The sequence below is a fragment of the Balaenoptera musculus genome, chromosome 7, assembly GCF_009873245.2.
Source record: "Balaenoptera musculus isolate JJ_BM4_2016_0621 chromosome 7, mBalMus1.pri.v3, whole genome shotgun sequence".
In the NCBI taxonomy this organism is placed as follows: Eukaryota; Metazoa; Chordata; class Mammalia; order Artiodactyla; family Balaenopteridae; genus Balaenoptera; species Balaenoptera musculus.
The window spans coordinates 88,271,284-88,292,248 of record NC_045791.1 but is presented as its reverse complement, the minus strand read 5'-3'; the positions used below and the strand labels follow the sequence as shown (position 1 = coordinate 88,292,248).

Sequence of the window (20,965 nt, the reverse complement as noted above, 5' to 3'; positions counted from 1 at the left end):
ATCTATATACACTACCACGTGTAAAATAGATAGCTAGTGGGAACCTGCTGTATAACACAGGGAGCTCAGCTCAGTGCTGTGTGGTGACGTAGATGGGTGGGATGGGGGTGGGGGAGGGAGGGAGATCCAAGAGGGAGGGCAGATATATGTATACATATAATTGATTCACTTCATTGTACAGCAGAAACTAACACAACATTGTAAAGCAACTATACCCCCATTAAAAAATAAAAAAGAGGGCTGCTAACAAATTTGCCCTCTGCCCTGGGGGGGAAAACTATCATTATATTCCATTGCTGTTTGCTACAGACGTCCTTGAAAAGGTAGTCTGGAACAAAAGCTGATATAAACCATGCAGATGAACCATACAGAATTGCCTCCTATTAATCTTCTCTATTACTGTGATATCATTTGCAGTGACCAGCCACTGATGTTAAATACCTAGAACCATTAATTCCCACTCCCCCCAAAAAAAATCAGAGCGATAGTGCTCTAATTTTTAAAATAAATTTTATTTTTAGAAGTTTTAGATGCGTAGGTAAGTTGTAAAGAAAGTACAGAGAGTTTCCATATAGATTTCACTCAGTTTCCACTATTGTTAACATCTTATATTAGTATGGTATATGTTTTACAGTTAATAAACCAATACTGATTATTAACTCATTTTGACTTTTTTCTTATTCATTAGTTGCAATACTTTATAAATACATGCCTTAAATCTAGTATTTGGTTACCCAGTGTTACAACTTATATTTTACTGTCCAAAGGTGACTAATTAGTTTAATTTAATATTATTATGATCTCATAGATTTAAACGTGTTTCATGGAACTTAATCATTTGCTATTATTATTATCATTTTTGGAATTCAAATTCCCCAGTCAGTAGCTGGGAAGGATCTCTTTCAATTGGTTCTTAAACCCTTTTGACCTGGTCATAGTAATTTGTGATAACATCCTCACTACCTGGTATAATGCGATGTTTCAAGTCATCTTATAAAGTTCTTGCTCCAGACCCAGAATCTGAAATTGCTCCAAAAAATTTGAAAAGAAGGTGTATTTCTTTTTTGAAGGCTATATCTAAAATGACTGGGATTTTGGAGCTCTGGAATAAGACAAATCTTTGTTGTTGTTTTTAATATTTCCTTATTCACTTTTTTTGTCTATGTTCCTTTGGGCATATTATTTAACTCTAGTTTCTTCATCTGTAAAATGGAGATAATAGTACTTAAAGAGTTGATGTGACCAGGAAATGGTATAAGTCCTATAAAAATGTTTCACATACAGAAAACACTGAATAAATATGAATTAATATAATTATCAGGAATAGTTAATACCCACTTAGGAAGTTTTGACTTGCAAAAGGATACTAAATAAGAAAAGCATTTTAGTACCTAGTCTCAAGACCCCTGATCTCAGTTCATATCATGTCTGTAGTCCTTACTGTACCTACAGATATCTATAGAATACCTGCTGTGTTTGTTTGAAGTGAATATTAAGAACATTGTAAGTAACATAAGACCTTGTTGTCATTGGAAGAGATGACTCAAGCAAGTATTTGTTCTTTATAAGTTAAGCTTTTTGTTTTCTGTTTTTACAGGCAAATATTTACACAGTTATTAAAGTGTATATTGGCAGTCTTGTCAAATTCAAGCCTGATACTTTGGCTCTACTATTTCTGGAATTGCTCACCCTTTTCATTTAAAAATAACAACAGACCAGTCACAAAAGCAGTCACCTTTAACTTCTGAATTCTCAAAGGCCATTTCCCAGATGCTTTTCGAGAGAGCCAACTATTTTCATGTCATTTCATGAAGGCCCATATTCCTCCTTTACATTTTGAGAGGGGAAAAATCACATTTAAAAAAAACCTCATAAGTAAAACTGTATTGTAACTCAATTGTAGATTGAAATGGTATCAAGCATTTCTCTCATCTAAACTTTGGTAATACATAGTTATTCCTTTAGAAATAGAGAACCAGAGTTTAATATATGCTGTGCAACAGAGGCAGCATGTTAAAGAAGACAAAAGATTCTGTATTCAGTAGAAACAATGGCAGCTAATACTGAGAGCCTACAATAAGCCAGGCCTTTTCTTAAGCAATTTACAGGGATTTACGTCTCAAAATAATCTGGGAATTTGGGAACTTAATATCACTAGTTTACAGATAAAGAAAATGAGGCACAGAAGGATAAATAATTTACACAGTATAACACTGCTAAATGCTAGAATGTGAATTTAGGCAGTGTGTTAGTTTGCTAGAGCTGCCATAACAAAGTACCACAGACGGTGGCTTAAACAGAAATTTATTTTTTCACTGTTTTGGGGGCTAGAAATCTGTGATCAAGTTGCCAGCCGGGCTGTTTTTTTCTGGTTTTCTCATTGGCTTATAGATGACTGTCTTCTCTTTATGTCTTTTCCCATATTCTTACCTACATGTGTGTCTGTGTCCTAAATTTCTATTCATATAAGGATACCAGTGATTGGATTAGGGCCACCCTAATGACCTCACTTTAATTTAATTACCTTTTTAAAGACCATACTCCAATACGATCACATTCTAATATACCGGGAGTTAGGTCTTCAACATATAGATTTGAGGGGTCTTAATTCAGACCGTACAGGCAGTCTTACTGGAGCCCACAACTTTATGCACTGTGTAGCACCAATTGTTTAATTAATCAACTTTAATATCAGACGTATATTTGCTTGCATATTATTTGTGCACATTCCTAAACTACACAAAATATTTATAACTTTTGTATAATTGAACTAGCAATAATATGATGAGGACATTGATCATCTTTTGAAGATCTTCAACTTTTAAGCATTTAGCAGAAATTTGTCCTGTATTTCAGAAGAGAAATTAAGATTAACTAACTTGTGCAAGGTCAATAATTAATGGGGACAAGAGTCAAACTAAAATCTGTCAGATAGCAGCACCCAAATTTAAACATTGGGCCGCATTGCCCTAACCAGTTTGGTTCTCTATGGAGGGACATACACATCACACATACAATATAAATAAATATTACAGTACTTTGATTCATGTGTAGTCTCAGATGTATGAAAGTGCTGACAAACAGTATTTTTTTAATTGAAGTATAGTTAATTTACTAATATTAGTTTCATGTGTACAACATAGTGACTCAATATTTTTAATAGATTATACTCCATTTAAAGTTATTATAAAATATTTGCTATATTCCCTGTGCTGTATTATTGTAACATTTATTTTATACATAGCAGCTTGTGCCTCTTAATCCCCTATTCCTATCTTTCCCCTCCCCCTTTCCCACTCCCCACTGGTAACCGGTAGTTTGTTCTCTAAATCTGTGAGTGTGCTTCTGTTTTGTTATATTCATTCATTTGGGTTTTTTTAGATTCTATGTATAACTGATAACATACAGTATTTGTTTTACTCTGTCTGATGTATTTCATTTAGCACAATACCCTCTAGGTCCATCCATGTTGTTGCAAATAGCAAATTTTATTCTTTTTTATGAATGAGTAATATTCCATATATACCACATGTTCTTTATCCATTCATCTGTTGATGGACACTTAGGTTGCTTCCATATCTTGGCTATTGTAAATAGTCCTGCTATGAACGTTGGGGTGCCTGTATCTTTTCAAATTAGTGTTTGTGTTTTCTTCAGGTATATACCCGGGAGTGGAACTGCTTGATCTTATGGTAATTCTATTTTTACTTTTTTGAGGAACCTCCATACTGTTTTCCATAGCAGCTGTACCAATTTACATACCTCCCAACAGTGTTCAAGGGTTCCCTTTTCTCCACATCCTGCCAGCATTTGTTATTTATAGACTTTTTGATTAGAGTCATTCTGACAGGTGTGAGATGATATCTCACTGTTGTTTTGATTTGCATTTCTCTGATGATTAGCAATGTTGAACATATTTTCATGTGCCTATTGGCCATTTGTATCTCTTCTTTGGAAAAATGTCTGTTCAGGTGTTCTACCATATTGTTTTATTTTAATTGAGCTGTTTGTTTTTTAGATATTGAGTTGTATGAGCTGATTAAATATTTTGGATATTAACCTCTTATCGATGATACCATTTGCAAATATTTTCTCCCATTCAACCTACGTTGTCTTTTTGTTTTGTTTATGGTGTCCTTTTATTTGCAAAAGATTTTAAGTTTAATTAGGTCCCATTTGTTTATTTTTGCTTTGGTTTACTTTGCCTTAGGAGACAGACCCAAAAAATTATTGCTATTATTTATGTCAGAGATTTATATTCTGCCTATGATTTCCTCTAGGAGTTTTATGGTTTCCGGTCTTATATTTAGGTCTTTAATCCATTTTGAGTTCGTTTTTGTATATGGTGTGAGAAAATTATCTAATTTCATTCTTTTACATGTAGTTCAGTTTTACAACCACCACTTACTGAAGAGACTGTCTTTTTTCCATTTTATATTCTTGCCTCCTTTGTCGTAAATTAATTGACCATAGACGTATGGGTTTATTTCTGGGCTCTCTAGTCTGTACCATTGATCTATATGTCTGTTTTTGTGCCAGGACAATATTGTTTTAATGACTATAGATTTGTAGTATAGTCTGAAGGCAGGGACCATGATACCTTCAGCTTTGTTCTTTATTCTCAAGATTGCTTTGGCTATTCCTCTTAGAACTGCTTTTGTTGTGTTCCATAAATATTGGAATGTTGTGTTTTCATTTTCATTTGTCTCAACGTATTTTTTAAAATCTCCTCTTTGATGTCTTCATTGTCCCACGGTTGTTTAGTAGTATGTTGTTTAGCCTTCATGTGTTTGTGTTTTTTTCCATTATTTTATCTTGTAATTGCTTTCTAGTTCCATACTGTTGTGGTTGGAAAAGATGCTTGATATGATTTCAATCTTAAATTTAAAGAGGGTTGCTTAGCTGCCTAACATGTGATCTATCCTGGAGAATGTTTCATGTTCAGTTGAAAGTAATGTTTATTCTTCTGTTATGGGGTGGAATGTTCTATATATACCTATTAAGTCTATATGATCTAATGTGTCAATTAAGACCAATGTTTCCTTACTGATTTTCTGTCTGAATAATTTATCCATTGATGTAGGTCAGCCCTACTATTATTTTATTACTACCAATATCTCTCTTTATGTCTGTTAATATTTGCTTTATGTATTTAGGTGCTCCTGTGTTGGGTGCATAAGTATTTACAAGTGTTATACCTCTTGTTAGATTGAGCCTTTTATCATTTTGTAATGTCTTTCTTTGTCTCTTGTCACAGTCTTTGTTTTAAGTTGTATTTTGTCTAATTGAAATATTGTTATTCTAGGTTTATTTCTGTTTTCCTTTGCATGGGATATCTTTTTTCCATCCTTTCACTTTTAGTCTGTGTGTATGTATATTTTGATCTGAAGTGAGTTTTGTATAGGCAGCACATATATGGGTACTGTATTTTTTGTTGGGGGGGGTTGTTTGTTTTGTTCTTTTCTTCATTCAGCCACCCTATGTCTTTTGATTGGGGCATTTAGTCTATTTATACTTAACATAATTATTGATAAGTATACTTAATGCCATTTTGTTAATTGTTTTCTGATTGTTTTAATAGTTCTCCTCTGTTCCTTTGTTCTTCTCTTGTCCTATTCCTTTGTGATTTGCGGACTCTCATTAGTGCTGTATTTGCATTTCTTTTAATTTATTTTTTGTGTATCTGTTGTAGGATTTTGGTTTTAGTTTGCCATGGTGTGTATGTGCAATCCCTTCAAGAGTAGAGTCTCAGTTTCCCACAGCCCTCCTGCTCTTTCAGATGTAAGGTCTGCTGGTTTTTAAAGCCAGATGTTATGGAGTCTTCCCAGTGCAGGCTCCACAGCCTGGGGAGCCTTATGGGCTCAGCCTCCTTGCTCCTCAGGGGGACCTTCATGGTTGTGATATCCCACTACTTGTGCATGGCCACACCAACAGTGAGAGTTCTAATCAGACCGCATCTCTGCCCCTCCTACCCATCTTAGTGTGTGTCCTTTTCTTTATATCTTTAGTTGTAGAAAACCTGTTCTGCTAGCCTTCAGGTTTTTTTGAGGGATAATTGTTGTGTATATAGTTGTAGCTTTGGTGTGTCCATGGAAGGAGGTGAACTCAGGATTTTCCTACTTCACCATCTTGATCCAGAAACACTAAATCTCAATACTATATTTTAGATAATTATAAAAGACTATTAAAATGTCAATTTGGAATTGAGGTTTAAAAATATAATCCAACCTGTATAAACACATGGGAAAAAATATTTTTAAATTGCAGATAATGGAAATTTTAACAGTACAGATTTTCTTTTTGAAATATAGACACAAAATTGAGATTTGTGTGTGATTATGTAAATGGATTTACAAAAGCTCCCAATTTAATTTGTACAATCTAATTCTAGTGTAAAATGTCTATGATATGGCAGTATAGCAGAGATAAGGTCAGGAGATGAAGGACCAATTGGGAATGTAGATCTGAAGGGGGACTATTAAGAACCCTCTGGCCAGCTAAGAAAGATATAGAGGACAAAGAAAAAAGATGATTACTTTGAAAGAGGTGAGATAAGTAGTTCTCTTTTCAATGGAAACTATGGCATTCACTGCAAGGAAGTCATGAGTTGAAAGCTGGCTAGGTGGCCAGTGATGAATGAATAGCCTGTAGATTTCTTAGAGAGTAGGGGTCGTAGCAGTACTAGCACATAAGAGACTGGCTGGTAATAGCTGAGAGATTGCAGTTTTGCTGGGAAGAACTGGATTAGATTCTCTGTCCCTTGAGTGTTATTTCATGCTGTGTAAAATGAGCATGAATTTAAATCTACCACAGTCAGGTACCTGACATTTTGCATTACTCTATTTTCCCAAATCTAATTAGATCAGACTTTGAGCTCCTGCTTGCCAGTATGGTCTAATCATTGGATTTTTAAGGAAAGTGGGAAAACTGAAAACAAGATTCTAAAGCCAAATACACTATAATGTTTGGAGGTTTCACATGTGAGTTAGATATTTGACAGTCAATTTCTATCTCTATGCAACAGGAATATGTAATGGTTGCTATATGCTTACTAATTTTTTTGTGGTAAATTTCTTAATATCTTATCATAGTTAAGAATATTCTCTGCTTTAGAAATTCCCAGACTTGCTGTAAGGGCAGAGACAGAAATTAATTGCCTAGGGAAACTTAATGGAAAGCCTTACTGTCAGAGAGGCTACAATTTGTTACTACATTTGTCACCATCAGAGAACACATAAATTCTGCAGTCATTATGAGCAGAGGGGTTTTTCTCCCAATCCCCCACTCCCATAGTTCTCTGCTCCCCACTATTCTCTGTGATACTACAGATTTATTTAATTCAAGTCTACTGATCATAAGTAATCACTATTATATTTGTGGATATCTTGACTAATGGAATATGTTAGTATTACTTGTGGATAATACCTAATTGGGTATGAGTGCATAAGGCACTGGAGTAGAAGTTAGGAATTCAGAACTATTTTGACTTGCTACAGAAAGTCTTGACAAAAGTAAATAGGTACATTTTCAAAGGTGCCTATATTAAAGAAAAATAACAAGGAATTGATGTATAATTTGAGTAGGAAAAAATCTAGAAAACAGTGTTTTACACATTTAGCCAAGAATGTATTGTTGATTTTAATATGTGTAAAATTGTCCCTAAACACTGATTAAATATTCAGAAATTGTGAGGTACTGCAATCAGTTGAATCTTAAGGTACATGAAGGAACATTTAAGGAACTATTCGCTATTCCCACTAAGTACAAAATTAGAGAAAATCAACTGTAATTAAAGAATAAGAGAATTGTTTCAAATACAAAAAAAATGAACAGTGGTTATAAGAGTTGTGAAATGCAGTAGAGATTTAGAAATAATAAAGACTGATTTTTCTGGAATGATCTGAAGGTAGATGGAAAGCCCAGTGCAGCAGTACAATCTCTTCTAATCTTTAGCTGAATGGCACCCACTGAAAATACTGGGAAGTTTATAACTGCAGATTTAACATTTTTTTCTTAAAATATTATGTGGGAAAAATGGTTATGAATTTCTGTCCTTCAGAACAAACCATGCATTTTTTTCTAAGTTTATTGCTAATATGGTATGAGAAGTTGGTCAGATTTCTTTCGTTTTCCCATTTCTTTTGATTTCCATCATCAAATGCCATGGACAACAAATTGTCCCTTGGATTAGAAGAGTTTTGAAGCATTTAAAAGTTTAATGATCGTCAATGGTATTCACTCCTTGAACAAAGTAGCTGTGGAAGCATACATTGACAATGGAAATCAATCAGTTTTAGTCAGCAGCAGCTTGCACCACAAGGAGAGATATGTCTGTAGGTGGGTATTCAGTCTTCATCTGACAAAATAGGCAGTTTCCTGGGACTAACCATACTGAACCAGAACCAGAGCCAGGGTTTTCTCCTTTCTGGTGCATTCTGATGATTTCTACTTACCACTGTGGTCCTTGGACACAAGTCATGATTGTGTTGTTCAAAGAACGTTTTGTTATTATCAGAACGTTCATAAAATCATTTTCAATGGAAAACAATATCTAAAAAGACCTTAAGTGTTGCATTCTCCTTTTCAATTCAACAGTCATTATTGAATCTCTTTTCAGTGCCAGGGTCTGTACTAAGGGCTATAACATACACAGAAACAATATAAGAAATCAATTCGATAATTTAGGAATAAATTGCAAGTTGAAGAGTCAAAATATAAACATACTGAAGGTCACACAACAAAGAGGTTAAAAGCAATGGTTCTTATGTTATAAATATTTTTGTCTTCAACTCCGATTGTCCACCGATAGTTCATCTGCCTTGGCTATTAATAGAGATAACAGCGTTTGTAATAGCTAGTAGTTGCTGAACTCTTACAGACATTTGTCTTATATCTTCTAATCCTTATAACACCTTTACAAGAGAGGTATTGCTATTTATTTTTTAAAGATGAAGAAACTGAGGATCAGAGAGGATAAACATCTTGATCAAGACCACAGAGTTAGAAAGCATAGCCTGGCTTTGCCTGGCAGTTGAGCCCACATTTCTTACCATTATACTTTCCACAGATAAGTCCATATGCTTGAAACTTGTTTTTATTTTTATAAAAATTTTTGAGACATTTAAAAGTCTTGTGCTGCTCACATTCTTTCTAATGGCTGAAAAGAAAGGAACAATGGATAACTAACATGATTATGTGACCTTATCAGACATTGTAAGCTTAATTGACCGTTAGGTATCTCTTGACTTTTTACCCAGATTTCTTAGTGACCTGCCGATATTAACTCATAAGCATGTTACTGACCCTTTTTCATTATTAAGCAATCCTGCCATTACCAAGTTGCTTCCTGTAATTTTATTTGCAATCAGTATGCCTGGTAACTCATGTTATCTGCAGTGGAGTTTCCCATTGAGATGTTTCAAGATATTTGTTCCCAGAAAGGTTTTAAGAGTACCTACAAGAATGTGGCTCTGAATTCCAGAAAACAGAAAACTTAGGAGGACAAAGTCAAGGCATATTTGTGGCTTTTAAATATAAGAATTTTATATTCATCTCCCATAATTCTTTAAAAATTCTTTGATTCCATGAGCCCCTCCAGATATAAATCTTGGGTTGAGGGATTTGCTATAATCTTTTTCCTCTTAATATTTACATTATTTGCTGTGTAGGAGTTAGTGGTATGGGGGATGAGTGAATAGGATCTTCACCATCATTATTAGCAAATAATTCATCATGAATGAATTACATATCACCTACTCATGGGCGGCTTTGTTCAAAATGGTTTGAACATATGCTTTCTCAGCATTAACACATCATGATGCCCAGAGTTCCCACTGCAAAAGGATTATTTGTTAAGCTAATGGTTAAGTTGCATGAATTATTTTGCAAGACCAGAGGGTAATAAATAAGCAGAATGGATAATGAAGGAGACTCATTTTAGACACAAGAATCTCAATTAAAACAGTAAATCCCTCCAGTCCCAGAATCTGGACAAGGGAGTAGCTGTTGCTATTAACCTGACCTTTTATGAAGATAACAAAAATGTTTCTAAGAATACTGTAATGCACACTCTGGAATGAGGAGTACATACATTTTACAATGCAATTAATTCAAATATTTATACATTAAATACTATGTGAAAACAAAGATGTTCTTAGTTATATTTTACTTTCTCATGTAGCTAAGGGCACTTGGAGCATCCTCTTCTATGATTAGTTGATTTTTCTCTATATTTTCACCATTGTTCTTGGCTTATATCCATAACACTTTTTATACTAAAGGCTTCGTTATTTGCAGGTTATTTGTAGCCTCTGCTAATGTGTGGTCCAAAAGCCATGCCAAATAGTGCATCTTTATCAATTAATAGCTAAAAAGAATTTATCCCTCTAATAAACACTGCAGAATTGCCTACTGACATTGTCTTTGCTCATAAACCTCTTCATTTTCCTGAGTGTGCTTCACCTGTGTTTTCTCTGATAATCCCATCAATGTGACCTTCTATCCTAAGATAAGCCAATAGATTTTTACAGTTTTTGTTAAAAAGATCCACTTCTTAGGTGAAGTTAGAGCTAATGGTGAGTTTGTTAGGAAGAATGATGGATGTTATAATATGTTTTAGACAAAGGATTGATAATATATTCTCTGCCCCAACATTTATTATAGTGCTATTATTGTAACCTAGAGCAGCTGATAATAATTATATACAAGCCAAAAAATAAATTATTTTTATAATGAATGAAATAATTTTACTTTTTAGACCAAATGATGTTAGAAAGTGTTTATGATCTCTCTTTTAAGAACTCAAAGGGATAACAGCTCAATCATTGAAACAGTGGTTGAAGGAGAACTTGTAGGGCTCTAGGGCTCCACTATTCCAGGCAAGTGTGATTTTAAAACAAATTGTAGCATGCAAACAATGCATGCCACTGCTGATCTTTAACCCCTCTTCCCATTCCCCAGAGCATTCATCTCTTCCATCCAAAATGCTCAGTGTCTCAAGAATTCTCGTTGTGACATAGAGTTCCCAATTCGATGCCAGACATGAGTAGTTTCATGTGTCCCTTGCCTCTTTGTTGCCACCTTTGCTCTATTAGCATTCTACTCATCACGATGATGAGTGGTAGCACGTTTATCCTTAAGAATTATGGACCTGGGACAAGAGTATACGTGGAGGCCTACATATTGTGGGGCTTATTATTTATTATAAATCAAGCAAATGTTATTCAATAAAATAAGTTCTATCCTCCCATTTTGATGGATATATCTTTATAACAACCTGGAAATCCAAGTGAAATGCTAGTATTTTTGGACTCCTCAGGAATATGGTGGCATAGAGAGAGATGGCCTCCAGCTTGCAGCCCCTCCTTCACCTAGTTCTATCCAGTTTTGTGAGAGGTCTTGCACACAAGTGAATGGTCACTCTAGTCCACACATCCAGGATCCATACACTCTCCCCTTAAACATCTGCACCTGGACCACCCATCTTTCTTAACTGTATGCAAATTGGTGGCACAGTCTGTGGTCTGGGGGACAGAACAGAACTGGGAAAGATGATATTACAGGCCCTGTACTCGGGGGGGGGGTGTGGCTTTTGAGGAATGGAATTCTGGGTTCACAGGGGTTTGGCGCATGATCTGTCTAGAAGAGGGCATTGCAGGCTGCGGATGGGTACTCCTCTGGACTCCGTAGACTACCTAGTGGTGAAGGTATGGCCAGAGAAGAGCCAGAGTGTTCAGCAAACAGTTGTTGGTTTCTTACTAAGTACTAGCACTGTTCTGGTCCCCTGGGAAACATGAGTGAACAAATTAAAATGTTTGCCCTTATAGTGCTTGTATTCTGGGAAATAGAGAAAAAGACTATAAATACTAAATGTAGTAAATATATAAACTATATAGTATGTTAGAGTGTGAGAAGTACTGTAGAAACAATAAAAATTAGAGGAAGGAAAGATGGGAGGGTTGCCATGTTAAATAGATCGGTCAGGCTTGGCCTCAACTGAGAAGGTAGATTTGAGCAAAAACTTGAAGGCAGTGAGGAAATCAGCCAAGAAGATAACAAGAGGGAAAGAAGCTCAGGCCCTTAAAAGTACAGTGAGCACCTCGAGGTAGGACCATGCTCAGCATGTTGAAAGAACAACAAAGAGACCAGCAAATCTGGAAAGAGTGAGCAAGGTGTAGAGTTAAAAAGAGAAGTCAGAAAAAGAACGATGACCAGATCATACAGTGTAGCACCGTCCAGGAGAAATACAATGAGAGCCATAAAAATGTAATTAAAAATTTTCATGTAGCCACAAAAAAGGTACAAAGAAACAGGTAAAAATCAACTTTAATAATGCATCTAGTAAAAATCAGTTTATCTAAAATGTTTTCATTTCAACATGCAATCTTTGAAATCCAGAGTGTATTTTACAGCGACAACACATCTCAGTTCATACTAGCTACATTTCAGTTGTTCAGTAGCCACATATGATTAGTGGTTGCTCTACTGGACAACACAGATATAGGTTTTGACTCATCCTTGAAAGGACTTTGACTATTACTCTGAGTGATTTGGGAGGCATTTCAGTTTTAAGAATTGAAGTGTCATGATTTGATCTATGTTTTAAAAACATCAGGGCTAGCCTTAACTGAGAATACACCAAAAGGGATCAAGAGTAGAAACAGGGAGACCCGTTACAGTAATCTTGATGAAGAATGATGGTGGCTCAGAGGATACCAGTGGATGCCCTAAGTGGTTGAATTGCTAATCCTTTTAAAGATAGAGCAAATGGGATGAATTGCATTTGGTGTGGGAAAGGGAAGTCAAGAATGATCCCAAGACTTTGGCCTGAATAACAGGAAGGATGGATTGACATCAGCTAAGATGACCAAGACTGTTGGCAGGATGGGGAAGGAAGATAGATGTTCAGTCTTGGGAAGGTGTATCTGAGAAGCCTATGAGGCATCCAAGTGAAGATGCAGAGTAGGCTTGGTTGTGAGTCTGGAGTTTAGGAGAGAGTTTGGAGGTAAAAGTTTGGAGATCATCAACCTTAAAATTGGGTAAGACAAGGGGGGAAGAGTAGATAGAAGAGAGGACCAAGGACTGAGCATTGGGACATCTGAAATTAAGAGATCTAAAATAGCATGAAATTGACATTAAATAATATCAAATATTTGAGCACTTTTGAATTATGATTAATTAAAAGAATAAGATGTATATCCATTACTGTCGTTATTTGCATTTTACTAAAAACTATAGCTTTAGATGAAGCCTGAAGCCTTTTTTGTGACTTTTTTTTGCTTTAAAATGTCTCACAAACCTTTAAGTAATTAACTTATATTATAGACAACTACATTTAAACAATAAACAGTCAAAATAAAAATTGTGGTTGTAATCAAATTAGAAACCATAATCAGTATCTAATGCATATTTATATATATATATATGCATATATTTGCCAGAGATGTATAAGGCAATTGTTCTTTGATAACTATAGATTTAAACACTAATATAGCAGCTTGAAATGTGTCCCACAGTCTACAGTCTACAAACTAATGCATCTTTGTTTTATTTGTGATAAGCTTACCAATTTGTTTTTTTTTAAATATAAAGTTTGATTGATGGTTATGTGTTCTTACCTCATTTTAGTCTGTCGGAGAATGAGATCTTTATTCCTTTCATTATATTCAGATCTCAGATATGAAGAATGCTTCATACAATAAAATTCATTCTTTTTACTATAAGCACATTCATGACTTTTAAAAAAATACAACTAATTCTTCAAATGATATTCTAACTCTTGTGATCTTGTGTGTCAAGGCAATTATTTATAGTATAATGTGGAAATTAGTGTATTCGATTAAAAGCTGAAAATTAGAATTAAATAACTCATTTTTATCTAAATGACTACATAAACATACTGACAAACAGTTTTTAATTATTTAACACAGGCAATTGTTTGTGTCTTTTCAGTCTATAAGAGAAGTCACAGGCTACGTGTTGGTGGCTCTTAATCAGTTTCGCTATCTGCCTCTGGAGAATTTACGCATTATTCGTGGGACAAAACTTTATGAAGATCGATATGCCTTGGCAATATTTTTAAACTACAGAAAAGATGGAAACTTTGGACTTCAAGAACTTGGATTGAAGAACTTGACTGGTAAGGAAAATATATAAAATAGCCAATGTACTCTTATTATCAATATAATAGATACACACATATGGGTGTATGGTTTCTCCAGTGTGTATTACATTGAGGAATATTATAAAGCATTGAAATATATACTATTTATTCATTTTATGAGAAACGATGCCCTGCGATGCCCTTGTTTTATGTACAGATATTGTAAATGCAGTCTGACTGTATCTCAGCTGAACAGAAGTATGCTCGAAGGAAATGCTCAGTGACTGAAAACTGAGATATGAAGCAGGTTTAAGAATGCTATGTTTGGTGGTCTTAGGTGAACAGTGGACCATATCATCAAATCTCTGCAATAATACCCTAACTCTCACTTTCGTTACAGCTCAGTAAATACACAAACCATTATATCTAGTTCCACTAATCTAGCTTCTTGTATATAATCTCTTATTTTTGAAAAACATATCTAATGTATTAATCCAGTTTTGATTTCTTTTATTGAATAACTCACTAAATGCCATTAGTAATTTTTTCTCAGAATGCTTTAATATCATCAGTGATTTTTTCCCCCTAAGATTGGAAATAGGTAATTCCTAACAACTTAAATTATCATCTTGCTACAAAAAACACTTTGCGGGAATTTGTTTTGTAAGCTGGTCCTTGCAATCCCATTGATATCTTTTCAATTCATATAGTTCAGAGTTTTGGTACAGGGATTCTAATTGTGAATTTTGCCATATGTGCCTGTAACCAAAGTGCACGAATTAGTAATTATATCACAGTGGGAGAAAGGAGTTTGAACTATTAATTTAATCTAAATTAATATGATCTATATATTTTGCATCAAAATATCTATTGACTTTGTGTGTGTTTGAGTCCACACAGTGGTGATGTTTCTTGATATTGGAATCTGAAATATTTTAGAAGTATTGCCTTAAAATATTAAGAAACAGATAAGATTAATATTGTCAGGTTATTAAAATTATATGCTTCTTTTATTTACAGTGGACATAAAATATATAATTTTAAGTTAGAAGTAGCTTCATAGTTACCCAGACATGAGCTAAAATTGGGATATTTTGGATGAAGGAAGGAGTGTTGATTATGTTATTTATTTTGAACATGATTGCTATAGAATTGATGACATAATGGTAAATGCAAATTGCTCAGAATTTATAGATTCCTTCATCAACATTTTTACCTTTTTTTCTTTCAAAGATAGTCTTCTTACTGAAGAGCAGGATATTTGACTAAATTGCTACTTGCATGGAAATAATGATAGGAGGAAGATTTTTGGAAATGGAACAGATAGAGAAAAATTGAATGATTGAAATTAGGAATCTAAAAATAACATGATCTAGTTAAAACTTGCCTAGGAAGCATTGTGTTTTCTTCATGATTTTCCTCTGATTATATTAAAGAAAAATTGAATAAATTTATTTTCAAATTTTTATGATACTTAAATTATGTTATTCCAAAATATGTGCTATTTGAAGAATCTTTTCACACAGAAAATTAGTCTTTAAAGAGTTCTCTTATTTATTTCCACATTTAACATCAATACTATTAAAAAATTAATAAGGAGTTATTTTGTCAAATTATGCCACATTTAAACATACCTTGTCTATTGAGTGAGCTTACACCACATCTTACTTATGATTGTGACAGTTGTTTGATTTGTTTCATATCAAAATATAACACTATTATTTAAAAAATATTATTATTCCCTAAGCTGCCAAAAAACCTTATATTTTCCTGTGCAGCAGTAGAGATGGGTAATTAATAAATGAATAAAAGAATGATTTGAGTATTTAGAAAAATATATGTATTTGTTCAAGAGTTATTAATTCCTTTTTTGAATATGAATTAATGAAAAGTATAGTAAAATAACTGGTGGAAAATTTAGACAATTTGGAAAATTTCCAGGTATTTTAATATATGTATTACATGGTTGACAATTACATGCCAACATTATTCCTAGAGATAATCTAGAATCACTGATCGTATTTTAGGTAATAAGATCAAGAGTGTAACTCCAATTTTGAAAATCAGAAGTTATACAGTAAGCACAACTGTGTTTGTGTGTAAGAATGTACGAGGAAGGACAGGAGACATATAACTGTTCAGCTCTTCATCAAAGAAGAATTGGGGATAAAGTTTGCTCTACAATAATATCTTAAAGAGTTCAGTGTTCTAGGTAACCTGATTAAAGTAGCAAGCAAGCATTGGAGTTCACTTTAGGTGAGATTGTTTTCGTGTTGTGAAAGATTTTTGTTTTATTTTGTTTGTTGATGGGCTATCCAAAGAAAATTGGTAAACTTTTTTTTCTTTTTTAATTTAATGTTATTGAAATATTAAGAGTAGGGCTACCAGGGCTAACCTTAAGTTTAGACTTACCTTGTGGAATATGAGGGGAAATAGAAAACCTGCTGAGTAGTCACATACCTCACTGCCTAACTACAGTAGTGAATTAAATTTTTAACTCAGTTCTTAAGGGGCCAGCAACATCAGCATCACCTGGGTACTTGTTCTAGAAATGCAGATTCTTGGGCCTCACCTGCGCACTAATGGGTGAGAAATTCTGGGGATGCGACCCACCAATTTTAAGGATCCCTCCAATGATTCTGATGACTATTAAAGTTTGAGAAACAATGTTCTAATTAATTAAAGATACCAAGAAATGGTAGCAAAATATCTAGTTAATCTCTTCACACTTACTCAATCCAAATAATTTTCATTCATTTATTATCTCCTGGAAGGAAGAGAAGGAATGGTACAGAGAACAGATAAGTTTTTGATTGAATGACAAGAAATATACTCTCGACTTGTGTGAGAATGCAAAGAATACACTAGCAGCCTGGATGGAAACGTGGGTATAAAAGAGTTTGGAAATAAGAAAGATGCTGGGAATAAAATTTCTTCCATATTACCATTTTGTCTAACACCAACTTTACGTAATGGTAAACCATTACAAGGACAATAGTAATTTATTGAGAATTTTCCTTTTAAGCAAAATTTTCCTTTTGAGCACTTTCAGCAAGATAAATAACAAATACTAGTGTTGTAAAAAATAATTTTGAGATGGAGATTTTAAAGCTTTTTGATGTATACATATTGTGTTTCCCCTGAAACCTTTTTTTGCTGTGTTGACTTTAGACTAGTATGCCTTTATAACAGTATGTATGCCTCCTGCAAACTCTATCTTTGTGTAAAAGGGATGTTTGGTTAACATGAAGACTGTCATATATAACGGTTAATGGTTGGTTACCACTTACACATATATAAATTAACTCACCACTTTACCCATTCTTACTAACTTAACTTGATGCTCACCAAAAGCTATTCCTTGGACTATAAACATTGCTACAGATCTCACTTAGATACCACTTTTATTTTGGATGTGCCCAAAGACAAGAAACATACTTAAACATATTTTCCAGAAAGACTTGTCTTACTGCTGCCACTCACATTTCCCTGGTTCATTATGGGTGAGGTGGGGCAGAGTGGAGAAGAGGCAGGTCCCTAGACTAAGGATATGCCACACAATCCAAAAGGGAATAAGGAACTTGTCACGGCAAGCTCTAGGTGCCCTGTTAACACTGGGTCATCCTTTTCTGGTCAAGAGAGAGAACATACTTCCATCAGTGTGTCTTTTCAGGCATATAATCACCTCGAGGCCACTGGGAATGACACTGCTGCATCAGAGGACAGAGCTGGACAGAATTCATTATTACTTCCTCTTTTAAGGTCACTTGCATGTGGCTGTTGTTCTTATTAATCATTCCCAGTGATGTTGTTCTAATAATTTTTTTACCAGCTCCTTCTTAGCCAAATATTCCTTTTCGAAATTCAAACCAACATTTAATATAATATACTTACAACCTTAAGTTGATGAGCTCCTACTTGTTTAGTCACCTTTCTGGCCAAAATATAAAGGTTATTTCATTATAAGGAACGTAAAAAACACTATTATTTTTCCCTTTTATAATTTATAAAATTACTTCATCTGTTAGTAATGGTGGACAATATTATACAATTTCATCTATATATTATATTGTAGATATGAAGGAATCTTTGAGAAGTATCTGTGTACTTATATATATTCTAGTATACATATCCTATTTATAATGATGATAAGCCAGGTACAAATATTTTTATTTATTATTTATTTATTTATTTTTGGCTGTGTTGGGTCTTCGTTGCTGCGCTCGGGCTTTCTCTAGTTGCAGCGAGCGGGGGCTACTCTTTGTTGCAGTGCGCGGGTTTCTCATTGCAGTGGCTTCTCTTGTTGTGGAGCCAGGCTCTAGGCGTGCGGGCTTCAGTAGTTGCAGCACGCGGGCTCAGTAGTTGTGGCGCACAGGCTTAGTTGCTCTGCGGCATGTGGGATCTTCCTGGACCAGGGATCGAACCCTTGTCCCCTGACGTTGGCAGGCGGATCTTAACCACTGCGCCACCAGGGAAGTCCGGTACAAATTTAATACAGGAATATGTTCATTTTTCTTAACAAATTTCACATTGAAGAATATTTGAATTTTCACCTTATGAATTATGAGAATATATCTTTTGAATGGGTGAAATTTAGGATGATACAAATACACAGTTTATATTTTCCAAGTGTTAGCCAAATGTGCTACATAGTTTTAGACCTACAGATTCATGTATTAATGCCTTTAATATATTATGGCTATTCTAATTGTTTGGTTAACTGTGTCACCTCAGTTAGATTATTTGAGATGTGGACAAGAAAAAGTAAGCAAAATATAAAATGCTTAAGTTATTTTGAGAGCCCACAATAATAAGTGTGTATTAAATTTACTGAATTCTGACAGACTCAAAGTAAAGTTAAATGCTTAGTCTAGGAGATACAACAGCTGAATTGATGTAACAGTTGAACAGTGTCACATCTGAGCATTACATCTGAATGTCTGCCTTCAAGTATGCAAAGGCTATTAAGTAAAATAGTTCACCAAAGTAATGCAGCATCCTTTAATGTTTAAATTTCTTAACCCCCTTTGGCATTATTTGTAATGGTCAAATAAATAATCTAATTTTGAAATAGACAGGCCACCTGTAACTGACTCAGTGTATGTCAAAGAACATGGATGTGGAATCAGAAAAATCTCTGTTTAAATGTCATATCATCACTTAAGAGTCCACGTCTCACGGAGATTTAGATTCTTCATTGTTAAAACCGAGAGGAAAATTCCACCTCACAGTGTTAGTTATAGGCACTAACAAAATAAAGCAGGGAACTTGTCAACCACTGTACCTTTCACACAGAGGATGCTTAGGAAACCTTAGTTCTCTTATTGTTTTGTTTTTAGCTTTCCTTTGTGTCAACACACTGACAAAACAATTGTACCTGTTTCTGCATATTCAAATAGGTTCCTGTTGCTTCATTGGGGCTTTGACAAGTGATTTGTTTAGACAAAAAGATGCTCCAAATTTCAGCATTTCTTCTGATACCACTTTGAAATTACTTTAAGTATAAGCTCTCTTCCTCGGCAGTGAGAAGCCTGAGGCTTTTCTCTGTCTACTTTCAGTATGATTGCTGCCTTCAGTACTTCACAGCTCTTCTCTCTAGTCTTTCAGTGTCTCACCCCAAGCACCTGTTGCCCTAGCCCTTCATTTCAAATTCCCATCATCATGTTTCACCCTTCATTGGCCCTGACATTTGTCTTGACCTAGACAAGAGACATATTCATTCTAAGTTCTGTTACCGACACTAGAGTCTCTAAGCATTCTTCAGCAGCTCTGTGAAAGGTCTTAGTAATGTATGAGTGGCTTCAACCAGCCTAGTTCAGGGATTGCTGTTAAATACGATGTTTGACAAAAGTACTACCAATATTTACATAAGAAGAAGCACTCAGCATATTGTGATATCTGCAGGAAAAAAAAAAATGATTCCAAGAATACTCCTAGCTTAAGGTAAATTACTTGGAAAATGATTTGATCAAAACTAACCTATAGTGAGAATGCTGTGAGTCAGATGAAATCAGCGAAGAGTGGCGCATTCTTATGAAGGTGTCAATTTTTAGATCAGGTCCGCAATTTCTAAAACTGATACTCTAATCAGTATTTTTTAAAGAATTGTTTGCTTGTCATATCAAACAGTGTGTATTAACTAGAAAAAGGAAAACAATAACAATATGTTTATGTGTATAAGTAAAACAGAAATATAGTGGAAAGAAAATGTTATAAATATGGGATCAGATAGTGTGACCATTTCAGCAAATTTCTAGCACTCATTCTCAGCTTTAGAGAACTGATGAGTGAATTTATGAAATTGAATGAAGGTAAAATGGGAATATCTCCTTCTGCTATATGACTGATCAGAGGGGAGGTTGTTACTGGAGAAATGAGACATGGGAAGAGGGATTTTCAGGGAACAGAACCATTTTTTCTCCACTAGTCATCATGTTTTCAATCACTAGTACTAAGAAAATCTACTCAGTCCATAAAAAGCACCCCCCTTGATTTATATCCCATTCAGTGTTCCTGAAAATGTCCCATTCTGTGAGCTACATTCTTTTTCATCCCTATAGCATCCTTAGGAAAAATTTGGGGAAAAACTAGCATTATGGGAGTCTCTCAGAAAAAGTCCCTGCTTGAGACTTTAAACCCCTGTCATTATTCTTTCTTGTCTCTAAGATACACCAAGATCTGTATGTTCCCCTCCCTAAGAGAAAGCATATATATTCTAAGAAAACATGTAAGGTCAACAAATTCCCTTATTAAAGCTCATTTGTTGAGAAACCATGCTTGTTTGCTTATGACTTTAGAGAATGGAGGAAAATCTTTGCTCCTCAGGGTCTTAAATGTAGTAAGAGAAATTGATTTGTTATCACC

The 20,965-nt window shown here is 34.5% G+C and overlaps 1 protein-coding gene across 4 annotated transcripts in view; it reads left to right on the top strand.

Annotated features, from left to right (window-relative positions):
- Positions 1-20,965, top strand: part of ERBB4 (erb-b2 receptor tyrosine kinase 4) — a 1,123,927-nt gene that overhangs the window by 589,119 nt on the left and 513,843 nt on the right. For all 4 annotated transcript variants that reach the window (XM_036858278.1, XM_036858280.1, XM_036858279.1 and 1 more), the window contains exon 3: positions 13,951-14,137. In XM_036858278.1, coding sequence (XP_036714173.1) covers positions 13,951-14,137 — 187 coding nt within the window. The remainder of the gene's footprint in view (positions 1-13,950; positions 14,138-20,965) is intronic.